The 25667-nt window shown below is 34.8% G+C and overlaps 2 protein-coding genes across 2 annotated transcripts; both read left to right on the forward strand.

Moving 5' to 3' along the window:
* The first annotated feature begins 2950 nt into the window (after positions 1–2950).
* Positions 2951–17186, forward strand: lman1 (lectin, mannose-binding, 1). The gene is made up of 13 exons (XM_081390069.1): positions 2951–3169; positions 4364–4518; positions 6562–6669; positions 7522–7583; positions 7912–8011; positions 8356–8479; positions 8760–8818; positions 9008–9140; positions 10484–10671; positions 10904–10974; positions 14648–14807; positions 15376–15497; positions 16474–17186. Exons 1-13 carry the CDS (start codon positions 2977–2979, stop codon positions 16508–16510), a joined length of 1512 nt encoding a protein of 503 aa, XP_081246195.1. The 5' UTR covers positions 2951–2976; the 3' UTR covers positions 16511–17186.
* A 3586-nt stretch (positions 17187–20772) lies between these two features.
* On the forward strand, positions 20773–24613 carry cplx4a (complexin 4a; the record flags this gene model as incomplete). Its single annotated transcript, XM_081391629.1, has 3 exons — positions 20773–20936; positions 22377–22464; positions 24386–24613. The coding sequence occupies 3 exons, from the start codon at positions 20773–20775 to the stop codon at positions 24611–24613; spliced, it is 480 nt and encodes a 159-aa protein (XP_081247755.1).
* Positions 24614–25667: the final 1054 nt, after the last annotated feature.

The raw sequence follows: 25667 nt of genomic DNA on the forward strand, positions 1-25667 counted from the left end.
GTCAGTGACTGTGTTAGTTAGCATCAGTAGATGTATCCAATAGTATGCATGTGTCTGTATTTATATATAGAAAATAATTATACTCCGTACAGACATAAATTATGTAAACAAAAACTTTTATTTTGGATGCGATTAATCGTGATTAATCGTTTGACAGCCCTAATATATATATATATAAATATATACCTAATATTTATATATATATAAACTATCAAGAGGATGTAAATAAAACAGAAAAATGATATTGGCTATAAAAGAATACGATACAATGTATACAGAATCTGTACATTGTGCAATTTTTAAGCATGTTGACATGAGGTTGCTTGGTATTTACTAGTCAATTCAATGTTCTATTCTCATCCATGGTGATGCTGTCAGTTTATTTTATTTTTAATCGTCTGCCTGTTAAAATTGTACATCAGATGTCATATAAAATCAATAGCCCAAAGCGATTTGAGGAACTCCATCATTCACATTTATAGCACAAATGGTACAGGACAAGTTCCATACAGAAGTTGGTTTGGGGTTTATTCAGATGTCTAATCCTTAAGTATGCACAATAATGAACAAAAGTACAACTAATTATAAAAATGCACTTTAAAATAAGTTTAGCATATCATATGTTCATTGCGGTGACATTATTTCAAATAAATATCCACTTTTGATCACCATAAAATGATTTTTGGTATAACAAATCACAAATGACATTGCATGTCATCCATTGCGGACCCTTCAGTTTCTTTTAGCTGTGTCAGGGTCAGCTGATGTTAACCTTCTAGTGAGGTCATCCATCCCCTCATTAGCCCTGAGCTATTAGCATAGAAAGTGAATGGCAGGGGATTATAACAGACCATCCCCTGCTGAGGGAATGGGACTCCCCCATGAAAAAGACACCTCAGGAGCCCCTGCTCTCCATTGGGCGCTGATCCCTTCCACGCGGGGCTAGGGCTGTATTAGCACTGACCTGAGAGCAGGGGGTTGATCATTGGTCAGAATGACCATCTACCTGCTGCCGCCCACTGGGAAAGGGCATGCCAACCTCACTATCTCATAAAGATAGCACTCATTAAGACCCTAATTACAGGTTCACTAGCAGGATAACACTTTTGCTCTGTCAGTCAAGGTGTGTGTGAGAGGGAGGGGGAATGTTCTCATCACAAGCTTGAGCACATCACTTCATGTTCCTGTTCCTGTAAATGTTTTTCTCCAAAACACGTAATTATTTGCACCATTTTATTAAATACTTTTTCAACCAACTTTTGCCAAGATAATCTGAATCTCTGAATCTTCTCCCATAATGCCCGATGAGTTTGGAGAACACCTGACAGGAGATCAGAGACCTGTCCTTGTTGTGCTGCTTCTCTTCAGTTCACCCCACTCGTTTTCTATAAGGTTCAGTTTAGGGGACTGGGACGGTCATGGCAGAAGATTCATTTTGTACGCAGTGACACATTTTTGTGTTGATTGTTATGTTTGTTTTGGATCGTTCTTCTGAGGAAAGATCCAACCACGGCCCATTTTAAAATTTCTAGCAGAAGCCGTACGTTTTAGACCTGTTGTACCAAACCAATCTGGTGGGTTTGGTGCCAAAAAACTCTTTTTAGTTTCATCTGACCATATGTTCCGTCCCGTTTGAAGTTCCAGTCGTGTTTGCAACTGAATTTGCTGGAGTTTGTTTTTTGGATGAGCGAGGAGGATTTTTCTTGAAACCCTCCCAAACAACTTGTGGTGATATAGGGGTTGTTTGAAATATTTGGAATGTTTTTTTGGGTTTTTTTTTTTTGTGCTTCCTGACCCGAAGACTCAACTAATCTCTGCAATTCTCCATTTGTGAGTCTTTGGCCACTCGAACTTTCCTCCTCAACATCATGTATTAAGACCACTATTTTAGTCACCCTGGTGTGCTAAATATATATATATATATACAGTGCAATGCATAAGTGAATACACCCATGCTAAAGTTGACTAAAAAGAGGAATAAAAAATCATATTTTGGAAATTGAACTTAATGCCTTAATTTAAAAAATTAGGAAAAATCCAACCTTTAAGGACACCAATTTTCTTTGTGAATGAATAATGTATCGTAAATAAATAAATGTTCTTCCTTAAAATACATGGTGCATAAGTGAGTACACCCCTATGTTAAATTCCCATAGAGGCAGGCAGATTTTTATTTTTAAGAATAACCTGAACCTGAGTGGTACAAGTATTGCATTTTTGAATGAATGATTTTGGATTTCATTGCTTGTGCATTCTATACATATTTAATTTATATGTGTGTATAAATTAAATATAAATATACTGTAGCCTACTGTTGACTATAGACTAAGAATATTAAATATATAATCAGTATATGTATATCTATAGCCTACATAACGTGTGTGAGAGAAAAGTGTGAGTCTGTAGCTGTAGGCTATATGTATACTTACTATTGACTAAGTATGAAATATAGGCTAAATATAATCAGTATTATAGGCCTGGCTATTATGTATATCTATATATAAAATTATAATATGTGTGTGTGTATACAGTATACAACAGGCTATTATATATTATGTTTTACAATAAGTAGGCTACACACATACGTGTGTGTGTGCGTGCGTGTATGTGTGTGTGTAAATCTATTATCATTTAATAAAAGGTCTGAAAAAGCTCTCATGTTAATTCATTATAAATTTACAGAGGCAAAATAAACTCTTAAAATCTTTTTGGCGAAGATTTCTGTTACTGTGGTAACGTTTTTGTATGCTATGCCTATGACAAGTTTAGTAGGCTACGAAGTCATCAGTGCTACGGTGCCTTAAAACGTAGCTCAAGGCGGTTCGCCTAATAATTCCCCGTGTGTCAATCTAGCGTGTCAGCCAATGAGAGAGCGCCCTGTTGGCCCTTCAGCCAATGCGAGAGCGCCCTGTTGGCCCTTCAGCATTTCCAGTTCTCCCGCCCCTCTCTGCGCTACGTCAGCATTCAGACTCAAACATGGCGGTGCCCATAGCTAAGTTCCTGGCAGCTTATGCCTATTTATTACTAATTTCTTTAATATTTCCGCACGTTTTCGCCGACAACGCTGCCGGGGACTTGCCGCACCGGCGTTTTGAGTATAAATACAGTTTCAAAGGGCCACATCTGACACAGAGTGATGGAAGAATCCCATTCTGGATTCATACTGGGAGTAAGTTTATTGATGGGTGTCTATCTGATCTCTCTCATCCATCTGTATCTCTGTCTGTCATCTGTCAGCATGTTTAGTACATGTACTTACATGTAGTTTAAATGGCCCGTGAAGTTTATGCGAGGTTGCATTAATTTAAAGTGAACTGAACCTGAGTGGTGCAAGTATTGCATTTTTGAATGAATGATTTTGGATTTCATTGCTTGTGCATGAGGGGTTTCTTGTTGTAATAATGCATATTATGATATGTGTAACACATCTTAAAGTTAAAATATGGCGGCATTTTAAAATCAATGCTCTACTTCTGTTCTGATATGTTTGGTGCTTTGTTAGTTGCTTTTGTCCTATGATTAAATCAGATACTCTATGTGTTAATAAAAGTGTGATTGTGATTAGTTATCAAATTCACATAGCCTAATCATTTTTGATGCATAATCGTGGTTACATTGTTAAAAAACAATTTAACAGCTGACATGGCACTAGTTTTCCTAAAGGGTTAAACAAATCTGTCTCGGCATTTGGGAAGAGCAAAGTTCTGTGTTACAACAGTTCCCAAATCTTTCAAATACCCCACCACATATTAGCCGGCAGGGACAATTAGGGCTGTTTACTTGGTCCTCGAATTTAATATTGATGTTTCTGTCATAAGTTCTGTTTAAATAAATTTAGCCTATGTCAACATAGAAGTATGCTGTCAGGGAAGTTCGACTCGTATACTTGGTAGTGTGCCAGATATTACAAAATGGGCGTGTGATAATGATGAAATTATGTAACATAAATCTTTTGTTGTCTCAAATTGCCAAATAAAACTTTTTATGTTCTCTTAAATAAGATATTCTGATGGGTTTAGCTAACTGCGCAGTGATTTTTATAGTTTTATGGTTACACTTTATTCCGATGGTCTTCTTTAGACATTCTACTAACTACTAACCTACATGTCAATGTTATTAGTAGACCGTCTGCTTAATATCTGCTAACACTTTATTTTGATGCTCCCCAACAGACATTCTACTGACTAAAAGTATCTTTGCAACTACATGTCAGCTTATTCTACATACCTGAACCATAACACCTAACGCTAACCTAACAGTCTACTCTAATGAGAGTTAAGTTACTTGTAACTTGCAAAGTTACTTGTAGTTAGTATAACTAATTATAAGTTCATTCATTTTCAAATGTCCATCTTCTTTCCAGACGCCATTCCTGGTGCGGATCAGATTCGAATCACCCCCTCTCTGCGGAGCCAGAAGGGTGGGGTATGGACAAAATCCCCTGTAAGTTTTGAACACTGGGAAGCTGAGGTGGCATTCCGTGTGTCCGGACGGGGACGAATGGGAGCAGATGGATTGGTAAGAGGGGGGAAAATAATCATTATTATATTGTGTATGTGAGCCTCATTTCTACATTTTTGGCAATGGGCATTTGTAAACATACAGAAGCACAAACACACATTGTTATCGTTTTGACTGTGGAGGGTCATTTAGACCCATTTTAGGGACATGAAAGCTTTGAGCAAGTGCCATGGGTTGAATTCCAGATCTGGGTGAACCTTGTGGAGTTCTGCAAGTAGTGTACTAGAAATTACTTTGGATGTACATTACTATTCAAAAGTGTTGAGTCAGTAAGATTTTTGAAATGTTTTTAAAAGAAATCTAATATGCTCACGATGGCTGCATTTATTTGATTTAAAAAAACAAAACAGTCATTTTGTAAAATATTACTTTTTTTAACAACTTTTATATGGAAGCTTGTTTTCGCCACAGAATAAAAAATAAAAAAGGTAATTGTGACGATCTCTCAATTCGGACTTTTTTCTTGCAATTGTAAATTTATATACCGCAATTCTGACTTATAAACTTCCAATTTCTCAGAGTTGTGAGAAATGGTCGCAATTGTGAGAAATTCTGACTCTTTCCTCGCAATTGCTAGTGTCTCGCAATTCAGATTTTTTTCATAGTTTGTCTCACAATTTAGACTCGCAACTGTAAGAAAATCGCAATTGTGAGAAAAAATGTCACAAAAAAATTTGCAAAATAGAGTTTTGGGAAAAGAAATTGTGAAATAGTCGCAATTGTGAGAAAAATGGTTGCGAAATAAAGTCTCAGTTGTGAGAAATAGTTGTAATTCTGACTTTTCTTGCAATTGCAAGTTTGTCTCAATTTTGTATTTCTTTCTGTGAATTGTAAGTTTATTTCTCACAATTCAGACTTATAAACTTGCAATTTCTTGCAATTGGGACTAATAACGTTGCATTTCTGAGAAAGTCGTAATTCTGACTTTTTTCTCAAAGTTGCAATTTTCACAATTTTTGCAGTTGTGAGAAATAAAGTGGCAGTTGTGAGAAATAAAGTGGCAGTTGTGAGAAATAGTCGCAGTTGTGAGAAAGAAAGTGGCAGTTGTGAGAAAGAAAGTCAGAATTGCAAGAAATATACTTATAAAATTATATGTTGACTGCACTTGCTAATATTTTTTAAAATCAATCCTGCTTTTTGGTAATTTAAACAATGTCATTCAAAACTTGTGGTGGACTTTACTAACTGATGTGTAAAAGACCCTGTTTGCACCGTCATCAGAGTCACTAAAACAGCAGTGTGGGTACTTCCTGTGAAGTCATATCTAGAGATCAGAAGATCATAGAGACTTGGTGGCAGGACGTTTTTTGCTTTGGCCCTGCAACCGTATAGAAATTCACTAACAGCCACTCAGAACACCTGCATAGTCACACCCGGGCAACCACCCAGAACACCCTAGCATTGTGGCGGCAGGTTTGCATGGGCAAACAATAGTTGCATTTTCTTCATAAGATGTAAAAATCTAGTTTTATGTTACTATTATTGCTTTTAACAAGCCATAAAATTCCACATAGATTCACCATGTTTAGTATTTTGTGCTTATTATACTTTAAAATAATTTTTTTTTTTTTTTTCATGTCACACATTTCACTTCCTCTCCACCCTGGTCATATATGAGCTTACTTTGTGCAGCTGCATTACTGGTGCTACAGACTTGACTTAAACGATATATGATTTACTTTATTTGTTAGCAGTCATGAGGTTCAGTTTTTTTCGTCTTATCGCAGGTACTTCTTTTTGCACAGAATAAATCATTTTATCAGAAAAGGCATCCATAGGTCATCCTTGATAATTCATGAACTTTGTTCAACATTCGCAGTATTGAGTGAGTAATTAGAATGTAGTGTTGTACGAGTAACATGTGCTTTCATTGAATTGTCCCACAGTCCAGTGGAGCAGACCACACTGATCTCAAGCACCACTTACCAAATTACCCATGCTCACTTGTGTGTGTGTGTGTGTGTGTGTGTGTGTGTGTGTGTGTGTGTGTGTGTGTGTGTGTGTGTGTGTGTGTGTGTGTGTGTGTGTGTGTGTGTGTAGGCCATATGGTTCACGGCTGGTCAAGGTCTGGATGGTCCTGTGTACGGGGCTGCTGATCAGTGGAACGGCGTGGGAATATTCTTTGACTCTTTTGATAATGATGGGAAGGTGATTGCACATGAGTATAATTTTAATAATTGCATTTTAATTCAAATTTTATTTTTAAATGTGTTTGTGAAGTTATTATTTAAAACATATTTTTTATGTAACACACACACATAATAAAAATAAAATGTATATATAATGTACAGTACCAGTCAAAAGTTTGGAAACATTACTATTTTTAATGTTTTTGAAAGAAGTCTCTTATGCTCATCAAGCCTGCAGTTAAAAAAAAAAATATTATGAAATATTATTACAATTTAAAATAATGGTTCTCTTTTTTTAATATATTTTAAAATGTAATTTATTTTTGTGATGCAAAGCTGAATTTTCATCAGCAAGTACTCCAGTCTTTGGTGTCTTATGATCCTTCAATGAAATATTATTTCATAATATTACTGTTTTTTTGTTTTTTTTTTTTACTGCAGGCTTGATGAGCATAAGAGACTTCTTTCAAAAACTGTATATGTATGTAAAGCTTTTAAAATCTTAATATTAGGGTTTTTCTTGGCAAATATTAGTATTTGCTAAATCAGCATGTTGTGTAATAAATTTGTTTTCAATTATTTGGCTGCACTGTAATTTATTATAATTAGTAGATTATTGAAAAATGACTATTTTAACACTTGTTTGTGTCAGTAAAATGCACCAACAATGTGTTTTTTGTACCGATGTGCATTTTTCAGTCAAAACATCTTAAGGTAGAGGTAAATATATATATTATCAAAGGATTATGGTAATGTGCTTAGCTTTTGCCTCAGCAACAAACACCAAAGCACCTCAGTAGACTTGCTTTGTGTCTCCTCTGAACTAAATAAGGATTATGTCTCCCTGTCTTCTGTGACCTTGCTATTGTAGAAAAACAACCCTGCTGTCCTGGTGGTGGGAAACAATGGCAAACTTGTTTATGACCATCAAAAGTAAGTAAACATATCCTCCTTGCTGACATCAGCGCTCTCATTTTTACAACTCAAAGGAGATTAGGAAATATGATTATTTATGAGAGAGAGAGTCTAATCCTCTGTCTGTCTTAATCGGAGTGCAGTAACAGTGAAAGCATTAAATTAGATCTGTGAGCCGCATATGTACTAGCTAGACTGCGCTAACACATAAGCCTTCACATCATCAGTTCAATATTTCATGACATTTTAAAGAGAAACCTCGGCCAAACTTGTTGACATGGAAAGGAAACCTGTTGTCGTCGTGTTTATATATGTATGTATTTGATAAACAATATTTTTCCTCCAGTGATGGCTCAACGCAGGCTCTGGGTACATGTCTTAGAGACTTCAGAAACAAACCTTACCCTGTACGTGCCAAAATCATCTACTACAAGCAAACTTTATCGGTAGGTCAAGTTTATATCATCAACTTATAATAGGTTTCAAGATTAATACTAAAGAACTGACTATAATTAAACCTTTTGACCCTGATAATTTAACAATAGCTTTTATGATTAAATGTGTATTTCGGTGAATCTTGCATTGCAAATATACATCACAACAATAGATCCATGTACAACTGGCAATACTATAGTAGTTTGTTGGATGTGTTCAGGTAAATTGTTTGACTATTCAATCTATTCATCTCAATATGATATCGTTAAAAAAAGGAGCAAGTTACCTAAATTGAAATGAAAATATGAAGTTTCCCAGCTATAATAACATCTGAATATATTCTCAATTGTTTCAGGTTTTCATCAATAATGGCTTCACTCCTGATAAAGACGATTATGAGTTCTGCACCAAAGTTGAAAACATGGTCATTCCTGAGTCTGGTTATTTTGGGATCTCTGCAGCCACCGGAGGACTTGCTGGTATTTTTACTTATCCAAATCCAGAGTTTTCTCTCTTCCGGTTGAAGGTCTAATGTTGTCTGTTACCCTCCAACTGGATCAAAATTGAACCAACAAAGATTAATGGCTGGCATTCAAACATTAAGTTATATGAAAGTAATCTAATGAACGGTTTGTATCCATTTCTATAGCAGGTTCTGTGGAAGAGGAGGTTTAAAACTTCGAAACGTGTTTAGTGTTGCTAGTGGCACTGAAATTACACTCTGCAGCTTTAAAAATGTGTCTAAATTTCTTTCAACAGATGACCATGATGTGCTGTCATTTTTGCTGTTCAGACTTGCAGAGCCTGGGCAGAATCTGGTACGCATTTTCCTCGCCACACATTCGCATACACACATTTAAGTATGAATAAGTACGAAGAATCGGCCATACTTATTTCATAAGTGTCTACCTCTTACTCCATTCCTCTTGTTCATTATAATTGGAGTATGCGTAAGTGTGTCTATGTGCGTGATTGTGTTTGAATGTGTGTTTTGTCTTTCTATAAAGCCTCTCCCAGAAAAAGAGATTCCCAAAGAGGAGAAGGACAAGTACCAGGAGGAATTTGAGAATTTCCAACAAGAGCTGGACAAAAGGAAAGAGGAGTTTCAGAAAGAGCACCCTGATGTCCAGGGGCAGCCCAGTGAGTTGCTCTCATTCTGTCTGAAGTTTTGACCCTCAGATTCACATTCAGCTTTGAGTTTTCATCATGTTTATAGTCAATAGAAATGGCCTGGAAACATTAAGAGAAACTCGCATAAAAACACAGAAATCTTGAATGGTAAAATGCATCCATTCCCAATTCACTGATCTTACTGATCTATGGAAGCTTGTTTCCGTCATGGAGTAAAAAATATAAAATGTGTCTGTGACTTTTTTTTTTTTTGTCACAATTTTGACTTATCACAATTTGAGTTTATATCTCTCAATTCTAAGAAAATATTCAGAATATATTGGTGCTGGTAACCCAATGCATGGGACAATAGTGACACAAGAATAAAAATATTCATGATTCTGAAGCTGAAAATACAGGATTATTTTAGATGAATGTGCTTGCACTCTGTCGCTAACTAGATACATTTAAAATTATGTAGGCCACTTTTTACTGGTAGCATAAGATATTTGGCATTATCAGGACCTACAAATATTCCCACATTGCATTATTATACATTATATATAGTAGTTTAATGTAGTACTGACACTAAAACTCTGAAAACTTGAATTTTTTCTCATACAGTAATTTTTATTTTGGGTGAACTATACACGATACATGTTGTTGCATTTTTATATTGCAATATATTTTGACACGGTATATTGTTACACCCCTAGAATTTTGAGATATAAATTCTCAATTGTCAGTTCTCTCAATTCTGACTTTACAACTCGCTATTGCGAGTTTATAATTCAATTCTGAGAAAAAAGTCAGAATTGCAAAATATAACCTCGCAATTCTGAGAAAAATAGTCGCAATTGCGAGGAAAAAAAGTCAGAATTGTGAGGAAAAAGCAATAATTGCTTCATTGAGATATGAACTCTCAATTGCAAGTTCTAAAGTCCAAATTGTGAGGTATAAACCCGCAATTGCGAGGAAAAAAAGTCAGAATGTTGAGATAAAAAGTCGCAATTACCTTAATTATTTTAATTGCATTGCGGAAACAAGCTTCCATATAGATCTGATTGGACAAGTTCGATTTGGTTGCTTTTATTTATTTTTAAAAAATATTATATTTTATAGAAAATTATATTATTTTATATAATAATTATTAATATTATTATTATTGTTTTTTTTTTCTATCTAGATTTTTATTTTAACCATCTTTAAGGGCATTTTAGGCGCAACATTTTTCCCTAAACCATGCATTCTCTGTGTTTATTCACAGATGTATTTACAACAGATTCTGTTTCTGATTCATTTTAAATGCCTTGTTGAAAAATGAAAATCCATATTTGTAGAAAAACATCTGTTCAGTGTTTCTCTTCTGGCAGTTGAGGACCTGTTTGAAAGCGTTAACGACCGGGAAATCCGTCAGGTGTTTGAGGGGCAGAATCGAATCCACCTGGAAATCAAGCAGTTGAACAGGCAGCTGGCCATGATTCTGGATGAACAACGCCGTTATGTGTCAGTCATCACAGAGGAGATCTCCAAACGCGCACCACAAGCACAGTCAGGACAGGTAGGACATGACAAATGCATTTAACAGCACTGGACACTCTTACGTTGACCAGATTTTTATATTGAATGCCATGGTGTCATCTCAGATCCAGTCAAAATCCTTCATGAGATGTAATAGAGACTTTAAATTGTTCAGTTTGTAAAGCACCAAAATTATATTGTTGATATACATTCTTACAGTGATTAATCGAATTTATGTATTTGAGCCTAACTTATAGTTTACTTGCTTTTAGGCTCCCACTCATGAAATGGACACCATTATTAATACACAACATGAGGTTTTGAGAAACCTTAATGAAGTAAGGTAAGTCGCCAAGAAAAATATTGTTCTCCTGTCACAAAACCTGACTGGAATATTACTGTATTATAAGTCACACTAGACTATAAGTTGCACTGGGTCGAAATTGCATTTTGAGAGAGAGAGAAAAAAAGATATGTTTCAGAAATAATACTCGTAAATAAAACCAAACATTTACAAATATTATAAACATCTATTTTAGTTCCCCTTACTTCACAACAAATCCTTTAAATTTAACGATTTTTAGAACAGAGCAGGAATGAAAATAAGTACAAAACAAACAATTTATAGTGGCATTCATTATAAACAACATTTGTTATAAATGAATTTATTTAAAGTGAAGCTAAAACCAGCGGCTGCTACACAAATAAACTTGCAAACACAAATGCAAATTTTGTTTTGTTTGCTTGATGTTATTGCATGAGGTAAACCGCTTCTGGAAATACAAGTCGCAGCACGTTTCAGATTTTAAAAAAGATGTGATTTATATTCTGGAAAATACGGTATGCTCCCTAGCCAAAAATCCCTAGCCAATGAAGTGTTAAATCGCATACAATCTCTGAGTAAAACAACTACTTAGAGGCCTTAGCGCATTACATGCCTTTGCAAAAAACTGAACAACGCATCAAATTAGGTTTCATCTGTTAACTTTTGTTTGTTGTGTCTTTACGTAAAGATCTAAAGATGTTCGTCCTTTAATCCAGATTAAATACATTTGTTTGTTATTCTGGTTTGACCTCTGTAATGTCAGCACTGTTTTTTTGTTTTGTTAGCGGACAGTTGTTTGTTTTCTTCCAGGTGTTTTTTAAGCGAGGTGTGGACGAACAAGGATTAAAGCACAAAGACAAAATCGAACAATAAGGCTTTAGGATTAGATGCCAAAATACAGCATTTAAAACTCTTTAGCCGTGCAAGTAGAGGATTAGCCCTCAAAAGACTGTTTTTACAACTCTTTAACTCGGATGTGACCAAACTATAATGATTGTTAAACCGACTTTTAGCACAACACTTACCGGTGGTTTTGTTGTTTGGGATTTAGCCAAGAGATTTGTTTGTTACGGATGCATTTAGATTACGATTTTCTTAATAACCCAATTACATCATGTACTTTTATTAAAACAGAATTGTACTACAACAAAGTTACTTTATTATCTTTTCCTTATCTGCACAATCTTGAATATTTTACACCATCTTTTCTGTCAACAAGATGGCGTTTGAACGAATCTGTCATTTTTCAAGGCATGCAGCGTTTATAAAAAGGTATTCGTTCGCTATTTAGTGCATATGTAAATATTGCTTCTAGCAAAGACATAGCAGTCTTCATCAAAAGGGCAGCATTGAGGCCACATTGTCATCCTGTTTTCGGAAAGACGTTGAAAAGATCAGTAATCTGTGTCGATTGTTCATTTAGGCTAATCCTATTGGCGCGCATTTAAACAGCATTTGGTCCGCAACAAAAAAAATACTCAGTTGATCGAATTCATTTTATAGATTATGCACATATTAAGATTTTGACCTTTTCTTTTTTTTCTCATAATTTCATATTACTCAAAAAATGGTTTCCTCTGACATATAGGTCATTTGAAGTGGATAAAGATTACTGGGAGATTCTAAATGTTCACTTTTTGCCTCAAGGGAGATTTATGTCTCCCCCCCCCTTAAGAAACAAATTTGATTTCGTTTAGGCTCCTTATGGGCCTCTGTTTGATGGATTATATGCGAATCTTTAAATATGTCCATCATACACCAGCGAATACATGGTCTGCTTCTGATTGCTTTCTTGTCTTTGTAATTCCCCAAGGAGTCTGTACTTATGACTTACCAAACGTTTTCATTTTGCCCATCCCCTCATATATTTATTTGTGTTTTTTTTTTATCCTTTTAATCATCTTAGAATTTTGAAGACGATATCCAAAGAAATGGGGTTCAGGCACAGGATAATACGTGATCAGTAAAAAAAATTATGTTAAACTAGAAGATGTGTTCCTGATTAAAAGGTTAAACCATACGCTGCTCTTTTTTTAATGTGGTTTGACCTTGTTTTGATTACACATTTCACTATATATTATAAGAATTTTATATAAAAATTTCATCTTAAATTTAATTTAATTCCCTTTTTTTCCCAGAACGTTATAAGAAACAAAACAGATCTTTAATTTCCTTAGGGTTTTCTCTTTAATCATACAGTACTGAAGTATTTCTACATTGTTTATTTGTTTATCATCCAATGCATCATCTTTCTTATATATTTATCTACATCTGTGCTACATCTTTAATGACTATTTATAGCTGAATGAAAGTGTCCCCCCGAGGAAAGCTGTGGCATGGCCCGAATGGGTATTTCTTAATCATCTGAAATATGTTTAAGAAAAGGACCATGTTTTTTAGGAAGATTAATTTAGCAATCATTCCTGCTTGCGCTCCATGGTAATTTCATTTTTTCTATGAGGCTGAAGGATAAATGGCCTTTTGGGAGAGTTAAGATGAGGCTTAAAAGATTAGATTGGGACAATTCACTGTAATATTAAGATTTTCTTGGCCGAAGTCCTTGGGCGCAGAAGTCATTTGCCAGTGTAATCAGGGATTTTTCACCAGCGTTTTTTGCATGCAGTGCTCCTGAGATACCACTAGAGGTGAGAGAACTGCTCAACTTTTATACCAGCCAGAGCTGAAGAGTTTGGTTTGTTGCTCGTTGAGACATGAGGGAGTTCAGGAGATCCGTATTTGACAGTCCTTTGTTGCATGTCTACAGTTTTTAAATTTGGAAATATAAATCAGGTACAAATAATTGTATTTTTATTTTATTTCAAAGGTTAGTTTTGTTGGTGGATATTTGTCCTATGGTCATGTAAAACTTGGAAATATCTGGGAATTTATTAAAATCGTATTTTCCATGCCTGGAAAAGATATTGAAATGTGATCAATCTTAAAAGTCGTATGGAAATAATATATATGTGTATGTGTATATATATATATATATATATATATATATATATATATATATATATATATATATATATATATATATATATATATATATATATATATTATATTGTATGTGTGTGTGTGTGTGTGTATATATAATATTTCTCTACATGTGCGCCAGAAAAAAGAATCCTCTATTGAAACGCATTCAAATTTCAGAATGTTGTTTGTCTTTATATAGCAATAAGTATAATCATCATAATCAAGTCTATTAGCTTTAATGATTGGTGCATTAAATGCTGCAAATTTATTGTAATACTTTGAGTGAAGACAGGAAGTGCAAATCATCTTTTTGCATGCTCATGTCTACAATGGAGCAATAATGTCATGAAATCCAGAAAACATGAGCTTTGTTTTAAGAATCAGATCAGATATTCAAAGCTTAAAGCTGTTTTATGCATTTAAAACTCAGATTAAGTCTTGTGACACTGTGTCTCAGAGGAATTGATTGTTTGATACGATCCTCTTGTATGACATACTGTTTCCTTGTATGTAAACAGGCAGAAAATGAGTTAGCCTTCTTTTTAAAGCCTTAATGTTGAACCATCTGGCATGAAAAATCTTTAAAAATATTCAACTTTTCTTGAATAATTAAGTGTTTCATATTGTGTCTGACTTGATCCTTATCAGATTCATGAATGTTTTTCAAAACTTGAGGGCAAATGAAGCATTGCACTAATGTTGTGGTTTGTAGGGACTCGTTGTCAGGCTCACTGAAACAGTTGGCAGTGGGTCAACAGCAGGGTAACGCAGGCGGACTTGGATCATACGAGACAATCCAGCACTTCAATGACATCAAGGAGCATTTGCATGTCGTCAAGAGGAACATCGAACACATCATTCAGAAAAATGTGGTGAGTTTCCAATAAAGCAGCATTTCTTATATGGACAAAATATATCTTATAGCATGGCATATGTGTGGCTTAGCTGAGAAATAGCGCACTGTTGGATTTCTGTTCATAGTCATAGTTCATATTTCTGTTCAGAGTTTGACTAAAACTGTCTGCTGAATGTATAAATGGAAATGTTTTTGGTACGATTTATTGGTGTAGTATTTGTCAGGGTTAAAACCAACTAATCAACTAAGCCATAAAAAGTATGTTACTTGAATAAAAAAAAGTTTAACTGAAATAAAATATTATTAATAACTTATTTATTTCAACTAATTGCAAGGCATCATTCTCATTTTTATTTAGTTTAACCTGATGGTTTAACTTGTACTAAAATAACTACAAATGAAACTGAAAAAAAAATGAAAACTACATAGACTTTTTTTTGTGTGTGTGTATGTACTCAAACTTTAACTAAAATGAAAATGGTTGTGATGTTGTGGTCTTAAATTGGCAATGTTAAAATTCTATAACAATTGCAAAAAAAGATGCAGCTACCAAATGTATAAAACATTTTGGACATATTCCCTAGAATCCCGCAGAAAAGGTACAATGTCCTGAACTTCCTTCCTTACCCTCCTGCCTCTCTACCACACACTTCGTGGTCTTCATCGTCATTCAGTCCCTCCTCTTCTTCGGCTACGTTATGTACAAGTGAGTGAATCTTTATGTTGTAGTGTCCATACAAAGCTCTTTAAGAGGTGTGTAAAAGAGTTCTGTTTCTTACATTGGCTTCCTCATGTTTTGGTAGTTAAAGCTCTGAAATCTTCTCTCGGTGTCTTCGAATTAAATGTTCTCTTGTTCAAATAATAAAAAAGCAAGACAAATTAATAAAGACTGAGATTTTGTATGCAAGGAACAAAAATAAAGAGGTAATTTTCAGAGTGGTTAGCAATAGCAAATTAGCTTTGAAAGTATAAGATCCCATCCTCCTTTTAAAGCGTCTCCAAAGCCACGCCTCTTTCAAAACACATGAACACACACTGCAGAATCAGCAAAGCTTCACGAGAGACGGTGTGAAACTACCTCATGTCTCAAAGCACATTACATTAATAATAATGAACATAACTTGAAGAGCTCTGATCTGTACTACCTGACTGCTGCAGATTTATTTTGGCGTTGATGGTGTTGACATTGAAACGCATACATTTGAGTCGCAAACCTTCAAAACTCTTTCAAATTACAGTAGTTATGGCGTGAACGCAGCAAAAGCTCGTTGTTTTGGTTCAGAAGGAACTGTAAAAGGTGGCTTCTGTTTTGTTTGTGCCGCTCAGTGACTGACGTCTGTCTAATTCTGCATAGTTAAATACGCTGATGATGTGTGATGTTTGTGCGATCAGATGCGCAGAGGTATGAAAATACATATGTTGACACTTATAGGCAGATATGACAACGTACCATTGTATTCGGACCGGCTGCAATTATTAGACGAACATTTTATGGTCCTACGCCTTCCATGGACAATATATATCCATATAAATACATTTAGACTACTTAACTTAGTGATTGCTATCAGGATGTGAAGAGACTTTCAACCAGTATAACAAAGATTGTTTCTGGAACAAATCGCCTACCCTGGCTTAATGCGTCTCTCTCTCTCTCTGTTTTTGTTTCTCTCATCTACTTTCAGGAGTCAACAGGAAGCAGCAGCTAAGAAGTTTTTTTGATGATTCGTAGCTCTTGGTAAAACCCAACACATGTAAATTGTCCATTTTTGTTAATTTCCAGTTTGTTTGTTTTCTGTTTGCAAACTGTAAATTATTGTACTTGAAGACTGAAGTATTTTGTTTGAGAATTTTTTTTAATTCTTAATTTTTAATTTGATCAGATTTGTACAGGGTTTGAATGACTGCTCTTTTCCAAGTGTGTGTGGCATTTTCAATGGAAGATTCCTGAATATGATGTAATATATTCTTTAGAGGTCTGACATTATATTTACTATTCAATACTGGTCCAGGAATCATTTCAAGATCTCAATCACTGTCCCAGGAACGTTCTGAACTGTGGTGACTGAAGTAATTACAGTAAGATCGAGTATTTTAACACATTCACTTTGGTAATACCTTTACAATAAGACATATTTCTCCTCCACAAGTGTTAAAGCTTTATTGTACTGGCGAAAGCAAGAACCCAAAGGGTGCGAATGTGTTCTTTTGAATCTATAAAAAAACAAAAATGTTTTTCTTCTCAAACAATTTACATAAAACAAATCAAATGACCTTGGTGTTGTCACATTTTGTCTTTTGGTAGAAATTATATTCATGCATATCAGGTGTTTTCGGGGGGGAGAAAAAATGTTATAGACAAACTTTTATGTTAGATTTAATAAATTGCGATTAATCGATTTGACAGCACTAGTTATTTCTATAAAATAATAACAAAGTTAATTATATCAGTAGTTAGTCATACATAGCACACATTATGTTTTCTACTTTAAAAGCTAATAATATTCATAAGCATTTAGTCATAAACTTGCCAAAGATTATAAGTTCTTAAAGGTTTTCATAGGTAATTTATGCCTGTTACAAGAATATATTGTAATATAATTCACAGCTCATAGTGTCTAAATGAGTACCGAAGTGCGGAAGCTTTGAGCTCCTGGATGCAGATGTAACTCTGTCTGACAGGGACGGCCTCATGCCGGGGATTATGTAAGGAACCCAGCCGTGAGCCATAGTGCTGCTCTATAGAAGCTTCTGTGACCCGGGCCATCGTTAGGGATTAGATCAGAGACAGAGGGCTTTAACACACTTTCTCCACCTTCATTCAGCTCCAATCATCACAAACAACTGATTACATGTTGGTTTAAAGGCTTTCTATCAATGGTGAGGAAAAGGAACGCTAGCGATTACAATCCAGAATGTTTTGAAAAAACAGGCCGAAAAGTATTTTGTTATGGGAAATATTAGAAATGTAGCTTACTTGTAAGTATTATTTTATAGTGAAATATATTACATTATCAATTACATTATATTTATATTATTTTTATTTTAAATTATTTATTTATTTTTATTTTGTTTTTTATATTATTTGTATTATTTTTAGATTTTGTTTTTTTATATAGTTATATTTACTTTATTAATATTATATTGTTTGTTTTTGTCATATTACATTATATTTATATTATTTTTATTTTAAATTATTTATTTAATTAAATTTTATGTTTTTTATATTATTTGTATTATTTTTAGATTTTGTTTTTTTTTATATTATGTTATATTTACTTTATTAATATTATATTATTTGTTTTTATAATATTTAATTATTATTATTATTATTATTTTTTTATTTATTTTTTTTAGCTTTATTTTTTTTTTTTTTGTGGTGCTATCATATCATTGTTTTTTGTTTTTGTATCCCGACTAGCCAGCAGATGTTAAATACACCATACATATCGAAAGTTAGTGTTTGCGTACCGGTAATTGCTTTTTAAAATGTTATGCCATATTAATAAATAATTATACTCAGGAAGTTACGGAATCACTGTGTGGATGATACAGGCTTTCAGCGTCCTCTTTACTAGCGTCCTTTTGTGACATTCGAGAATTGCACGGGGATATGCCAATGATTCTTAGTGCTGATAATCCAGCCGTTCCCTCCCTCTGTCTCTCTCCGCTCTCCATCACTGCTCTACGCTTCAGATGATCACGTACTCTCGCTCTCTTCCCCACCCCCTCCTCTCTCTTTTCAGGGGATTACATGGAGAGATGGCACGTACGTTTAGCACATCTGTCACTCCATCCCACCATGCTGTGCAATCAATCCAGCACACGCTTACTGGACCTATAGGAGCACAAGCTGTCTCAATTGGCAACAAATTCAAATGGTCTCCAATACGTTTTAAATTCACCTAGTTAGTTTAGGACACTTTGGATTAATTTATTATTAGTGCTAAGTGACGTTCAGGTTATATTTGCATTTTACCTTCAAACTTCCTGTATGAATAGTAGTTGTCTTCCAAGGCAACTGTATTGTCACCTCGAAAATTAACATTTTAAGACCTTTTGCACAACAATCCACTCTTTAAATGACCTTTCCTTCAGGAATAATTTGTTTTCACCGTGTTTATGCTTCCAATAGACTCATAATGGAGCAGTTATTGGACGGTGGGGACACAATGGTGCCCTTGTTGCTTTAAGTGTCTTCACCTTGGACAGGCAATCTCAGCTTCAGTTTGTGACTGTGTCAGAGCTTTAATAGGAGATAATCGCCTCACAAAATTTGTTTAGTTGTTTTGTGTATCAAGTCAATTCATGTTGCAGTTTGACTATTGCCCCACAAAAGAGGGACAGTAATCGAAATGCGACATGAATTGACCTGATTCTTTGAATTCATCATCTGTGAATAATAAAATAATTTGTAGGTATCCCACCTTTACCACAGGACAATCATTGTGTCAAAGCTTGGAAGGGAGATAATCACCTTACAAAATGAAAGCGCGATAATCGTTTTTAGGACAAAGGATCAATAACTGTTGAGTTAATTTACAAAGGTCATGGGAGCTCAAAGAATCGAAGATGCTTACTGGGTATTGTCTCAATATCTGATAACTGAGCTATTTCTTGTTTAAACCATGCAAAATCTAATTTGTCTTATGGTAGAAACAGCTTAAATCAGTCTGAGGTACACCACCTAGACTGTTAAGCTGTTTTTACACAGGACAATCAATGTGTCAGAGCTTTAAGAGATATTTAACTCACAAAATGAGAGCACAACATTCAAGAGTTGTTTTGTAAGACAATAGTCAAACTGCAACATAAATTGACCTGATGTACTTGTCAACTGCAAATGATCAAATTAAACGAGACCTTTCAGTAGTTCTTTTCAGTTTATGCTGCTCCGTGTGTGAATGCTATGCTACATGCTAATATGCTACTTGGTGAATTGAATGCCTGAAATGAGCTGTTCTTTGTTTAAACCGTGCAAAATTTAACAGCTGAACATTTTGAAGTTGTGTGCTTAACTTACCTGACACCAGGTTGGTCAAGTTTAAAAGATTTAAAAAAGTTTGTTAGCTAGTCAGTCTGGAAGATCAGCTCAGCTAAATTAGCTGACCACCATCTCTGAAGAGCTAGACCACCCGAAGACCATCTTGACCAGTCTGGAAGACCAGCTAGAACAATGAAGACCAGTTTGGTCTCATTGGGAGACAAACTAAACCACCAAAAATCCATGGTAAGTCTTTTTTATTTTTTATGGTATTTAATGTCATGTTTAATAACCATTTTCTGTTTTTCTTGAAACATCTCAACAGACAAGTATTGAAGAACGGATGAACCACTTCCTGGACGTTTGCTAGCAAATATGGTGTATAAATTTGCATCTCCTCGTCTTCATCCACATCCTGTGAAACAGATAAACAGGTTTGTAATCCTGTAGCTGTGCTTCTTTGGGCTCAGAAGGGGTATAAATGGAAAATCTGGGAACTAGCTGCATTGGTCAGTCCCTCATTAAGTAATGTGATTAGCAGTCAGTGGGTGGATACAACAAATGTGACGTCAATGGCGGACGCCAACCTAATCTCCAAAACACAAAATTCATAGTTTTCTCTCTGATCGGTGACTACTACTGATATCTTTTTCCTCTAGTTACAGCTTATGATTGATAAATGCATTGGGTTCTTTCACTTTTATTGTGTGGAAAAGAGAAAGCACACAGCCATCTGCCTCTCAGAGTAGACGGCTGTATCTTAATCCAGATTATGGCTGCACCATAAACGTTTTTTTTTTTTTTTTGGTCCCCCTGGCCGCCATTTCTAGTCAACAGTGTGTCCTTGATAACAGACAGGCAGGTCGGTTAGCCTAGCTCCAATTAGACCACCAACAATCCATCTGAGGGACGTCTCTACTGGAAACTATAAGGAGTTTAACCAAAAGAGTTCAAGGAATCACAATTGGACGTCAAGCTAGAGACTCCAACGGGGTAAATAATGGCGTTTTTAATCAAAAGTATGGTTGGGAACCCACTGAAGGGAATGGGACTTGGAGGAGGTGAGGAAAAGGCTGAGGCGGAGACCCCCAAGGACCCCGCAGCGGCCGCCGGCATGACTAGAGAAGAATATGAGGAGTACCAGAAACAAGTAGTGGAGGAAAAGTAAGTAAAGTTCGGGCCTCTCTGGCCCTATTTGTCCTTGCATATTTATCATTTAATGACCTTGACCAAGTAAGTGGAGAAAAAAACATGCATATGGCATCTTGTATATTATGTTTTTAAGTTTGTTTTTTATCTTTTTTTGGAGATTGTTTGGTTCTTAGTGGGATTAATGTATTATTTATCCCAATGACAACTGTTTTGGATCCTTCTTCCATCCTTAAAGGTGTTGATGTGTTACAGAAAACACTTTTAGGCTGTTTAAATTAAAAGCTGCATTGATTTCAATTGCAAAGTGCAGCTTAACATGCATGGAGCAACATGAGCAGTGATGCAAGCTCATAAATCTAAGTGATGTATTCATGCTAAGACCTGTACCTGAACTATCTCAGGGTGTGAAGATGATGATAATGTCAACCATTAAAGACGAACAGACTCCATGTTGGTATCAGAGAGCAAGCGTCAGATGCTAGCTGCTAATCAGTCCTGAGAGCAGAGCTTAGCGTGGGTTATCCTGGCCTTGTTGAGCTGGATAATGCTATTTTTAGAAACAATCATGGTAGCAAGGGAGTATTGAAAGTATTGGAGAATTATGAACCTCTGCATATTTCAAATCTTCCTTCCTTCCTTACTTTTCTTGCTTTTTGTTAAAAAGACACAGCTGATATTTATTTATGGCTATTTCACTGTTGAAGTGTAACAATTGAAGTTGGAGTTATCTACTTAACTTATTTTTTACTCATTTCGTGAATGACACTATATACACTGCATGTGGTTCTGTATTTAAAATATTTATATTTAAGGTCATTAAGGCTGTTGCCTTTTGTATTGGGACAATAAGGAGATTTTCAAATCATACGGATCAAATTGTACAGCAAAACAAACTATTGCCAGTTTAATCCTAAGATTTGATATTATTCATGTTCAAGTGAGATGAGATAACAACTAGCATCAGCAGGCTCACTTAAGTAGAAATATGACCAGGTTAAAAACAGATGATTCATACAATAAACACACATGTCTGCTGTGAGATTACATCTAAACATCTGAAGATCTGTGTGTAGCTTCAGATCAAACATCCAAAGGATTTTATTATCTAGTTGTTGCTGGTAAACTAGCTTTGCTTCAAGTGTAGTCGTCGCACTGCCTGAACAATGCCGTAAGCATCCTGAAGCTCTTTATCTAGAGTTAAGCTGTAAAGCTAAACCCCAGGGGTCATGTCGTTCTACCGCTACAGTGTTCTGTCACGCACAGATTTTTAAACAATGTTTGTGCAATGCATGTTTTCCAGTGAATTATACATGTTTACCAATGGTATGTTTTTTAACATGAAAATCACAAGATTAGTTTCCACTGTATGACATAGTGTATTAATCAATTTTTTTTTTAAAACTCTGTGTTGTTCTTAGCACGTGATAATGTGTTTTTAAAACATTTCCACAGAATGGAACGAGATGCAGATTTCTTGCACAAGAAAGCAGAGAGGGCTACTCTGAGGGTTTGTCTACGAGAAAAATACCGGCTTCCTAAAGTAAGTCACTTTGCTCCCCCCTCCTTTCTCAAATACTAAGTCGTTTTTCTTATTTTATAGTCGTTATCGTCATTTTAACTTTTTTTTATTATCAGTTTGTAAGATTATTTATATACACTACAGTTCTGAGATTGTCTTTCAAAAGTCTTATACTCATCAAGGCTGCATTTATTTAATCAAAAATTATTACAGTTTAAAATACAAAATATATTTTAAAATGTAATTTATTCCTGTGATGCAAAGCTGAATTTTCAGCATCATTACATCATGACTCGCATTCTTAAGTCACATGATCCTTCAGAAATCATTCTAATATGCTGATTTGCCAATCAAGAAACATTTATTTTTATTATCAATGTTAAGAACAGATGTGCTGCGCAATATTTTTGTGGAAACTGTTTTTTTTTTTTTTTTTTTGAGAATTATTTGATGAATAAGAACAGCATGTATTTAAAATATTTTGTAACATTATAAATGTATTTACTGTTAAAATAAATCAATTAAAACTGATCCCAAACTTTTGAACTGTATGCAAAATGGAAAGTCTATGTTTTAGATGCTGGTCACCAAGTTTTCAGCATTTAGAATAACCTAATAGCATTTTACAGTGCACATAAATGGTCCTCCAGCGTGACATGAATTTTATAGTAACTTACCGTAACAAATATTTATTGGGTTGAAAATAATTAATCTCTAGAATTCCTAATTTGCATTTGGCTCACACACATGCACATACACACAAATGTATTTTCTCCCATATGGATGCTTTGTGTGGCTCTGAGCTCTCGGCACTTCCAATAAATAAGCTAACCAGATTAAGAGAGTGAACTGAGGTCTGCGCAAGCCTCCAACAATATTGGCTTTCCACAACATCTGTTTGTCTTTTTACAGCTTAATTTTCTCTCTTAATTCTTCAATATGTGATGCATTAATGCAAAGAGTCTAAAATGCTTGATACACTCCTCTGGTACTCTTCGGTCATTCTTCTCATTCGTTTTTTATTTTTTAGAATGTTTTACGTCATAGGAATGCTACAAAACTTGATAAAGTTTTTGGCACTTTATATGTGAATACACAAAAAAAAAAAAAAAATCATGGACATGATTTGAAAATGTAAAAATTATAAATTGTACTCCTGGGAATGGGAAACTAATTTCATCTAGTGGAAACTTTTTGTACTGCACCCACACAAACTCATACTGAAAGCTCATTTTTTTTATATCAACCTAAAATTTGGAACACAACCTTTTTAAGATTTCTCACAGTTTTAGAGTAAAATTGGTTTGGAAAATATGTATATTTCATAGAAAAAAAATGTTTGTTTTTTTTTTGTTTTTTTTCACTTCAGCAATAATCTGCCAAGTGTCTTAAGTTTGTGCTCCAAAGCCTTCAAGATTTATAGCAGTTTAAGTTAAATTTTCAGGTCTCTGCTCGAAAAGTGGTTCACCGGTAATAAATGGAATATAACTACTGCATAAATATAATTTAGTACCATAAAATCCCCTAAAAATACTAAATATTAAATAAAAACATTATCAAACTAAAATTTAGTACATGAATAATATCAGTAATTTTTGAAAACTTAGTTAAAAATAAAGGTTCTTTACATCTAAGGTTCCATGAAGAACCTTTAACATCCATGGAACCTTTCCATTGCACAAAATGTTCTTTACACTAAGAAGAAAATGGCTCTTGAGAGGTTCTTCTATGGCACAAAAATGGCTTTTATGTGAAAACCTTCTTTTGGAACCAAATTTTTTTTTTTTAAATGTATTTATTATAATTGTGTATAACAGACAAATCTTGAAATTCATTGGTTGAGGCTGGTCGAGATTCAAAAAACACTAATGTAAATATGTCCTAAAAAGTAACAGCATGACTTCTGTCCCCGTTTGACTCCCTGTGTGTATTCCCCCCTCAGAGTGAGCAGGACGATAACATGCTCCAGATGGCAGGAGATGATGTCGATGTTCCCGAGGAGCTGCTGAAGATGGTGGATGAGGACGCCACAGAGGAGGAGGAAAAGGACTCCATCCTGGGGCAGATGCAGAACTTACAGAACATGGACATGGATCAGATAAAAGAGAAAGCCAGCGCTACACTGACAGAGATGAAGTCCAAGGCTGAGGAGAAGTGTTCTGTCATGTAATGATTTAGCAAATTCACACATTTACAATCCAAGGTCTGCGTTTCCCAAAAGCATCGTAATTCTTAACTTAGCTCAACTTAGCTCACAATGCTTTTGAGAAACACAGCCCTGGTTTCTTTTGAAAAAAAAAACATAAAACAAGAACAGTATCTTAATTTTCCCTCCGCATTGATTTATTGCTGTTCAAGTTTCGGTGACACTTTACAATAAGGTTTCATTTGTTAAATGGAATGAAAAATCACTCACCCTCATGTCGTAAAGAGGCTTTTATTCACATTTAAACATTGATCAGTAAGTTCAGTTGAGCTTCTGTTTATGTTCGCAGATCAATGTTTAAATGTGAATAAAAGCCTCTTTATGAACCTCTTGAAGTGTCACACAAGTTGGTAGTTGCATAGCTGTCTATGGAGGGACAGAAATCTCTCAATTTCATCAGAAATATCTTTATTTGTGTTCCAAAGATGAATGAAAGTCGTATGGGTTTGTAAAGACATGAGGGTGAGTAATTAATGACAGAATTTTCATTTTTGGGTGAACTATCCCTTTAAAATGAACTATGAAAATAAGTTAAGCTAAGTTAACCTTAATTTACGAATACATTTTTAACATCAAAAATGAGAAAAATCAAATGAGACCTTGTTGTAAAGGGTTACCAAAGTTTCATTTGAAGACAGTCACCCAAGTTTTTAATTTCCAACGCTGCAACATCTGATCAGCTTTTCAGCCTCTCTGAATGTCATTTGCTTGGCCCCATATTTCGACTTATTTTCTTTTGTATGTTTTGTTAATAAATTATGTTGTAGTGTCTTTTCTCTTTCCCTTTTTTTTGTGCATATGTTGCAATATTTACCTGTAAATATATCTAACACACATATAATGACTTGAACCAGAGGCGGAGGAGAAGCTCTGCTTTTTTGCACAAGGGTTGAGGTGAATGTGATGCTGTTATTTCTTCTTTTCTTGACAGCAGATCATCTAGCATTGGCGCATATGATATTGTAATGTTTATTAGGATTCTTTAGTCTTATGTATTAAGTCACTTACGTAATGTGAG

Source organism: Scardinius erythrophthalmus, assembly GCF_964197995.2.
Source record: "Scardinius erythrophthalmus genome assembly, chromosome: 17".
NCBI lineage: Eukaryota > Metazoa > Chordata > Actinopteri > Cypriniformes > Leuciscidae > Scardinius > Scardinius erythrophthalmus.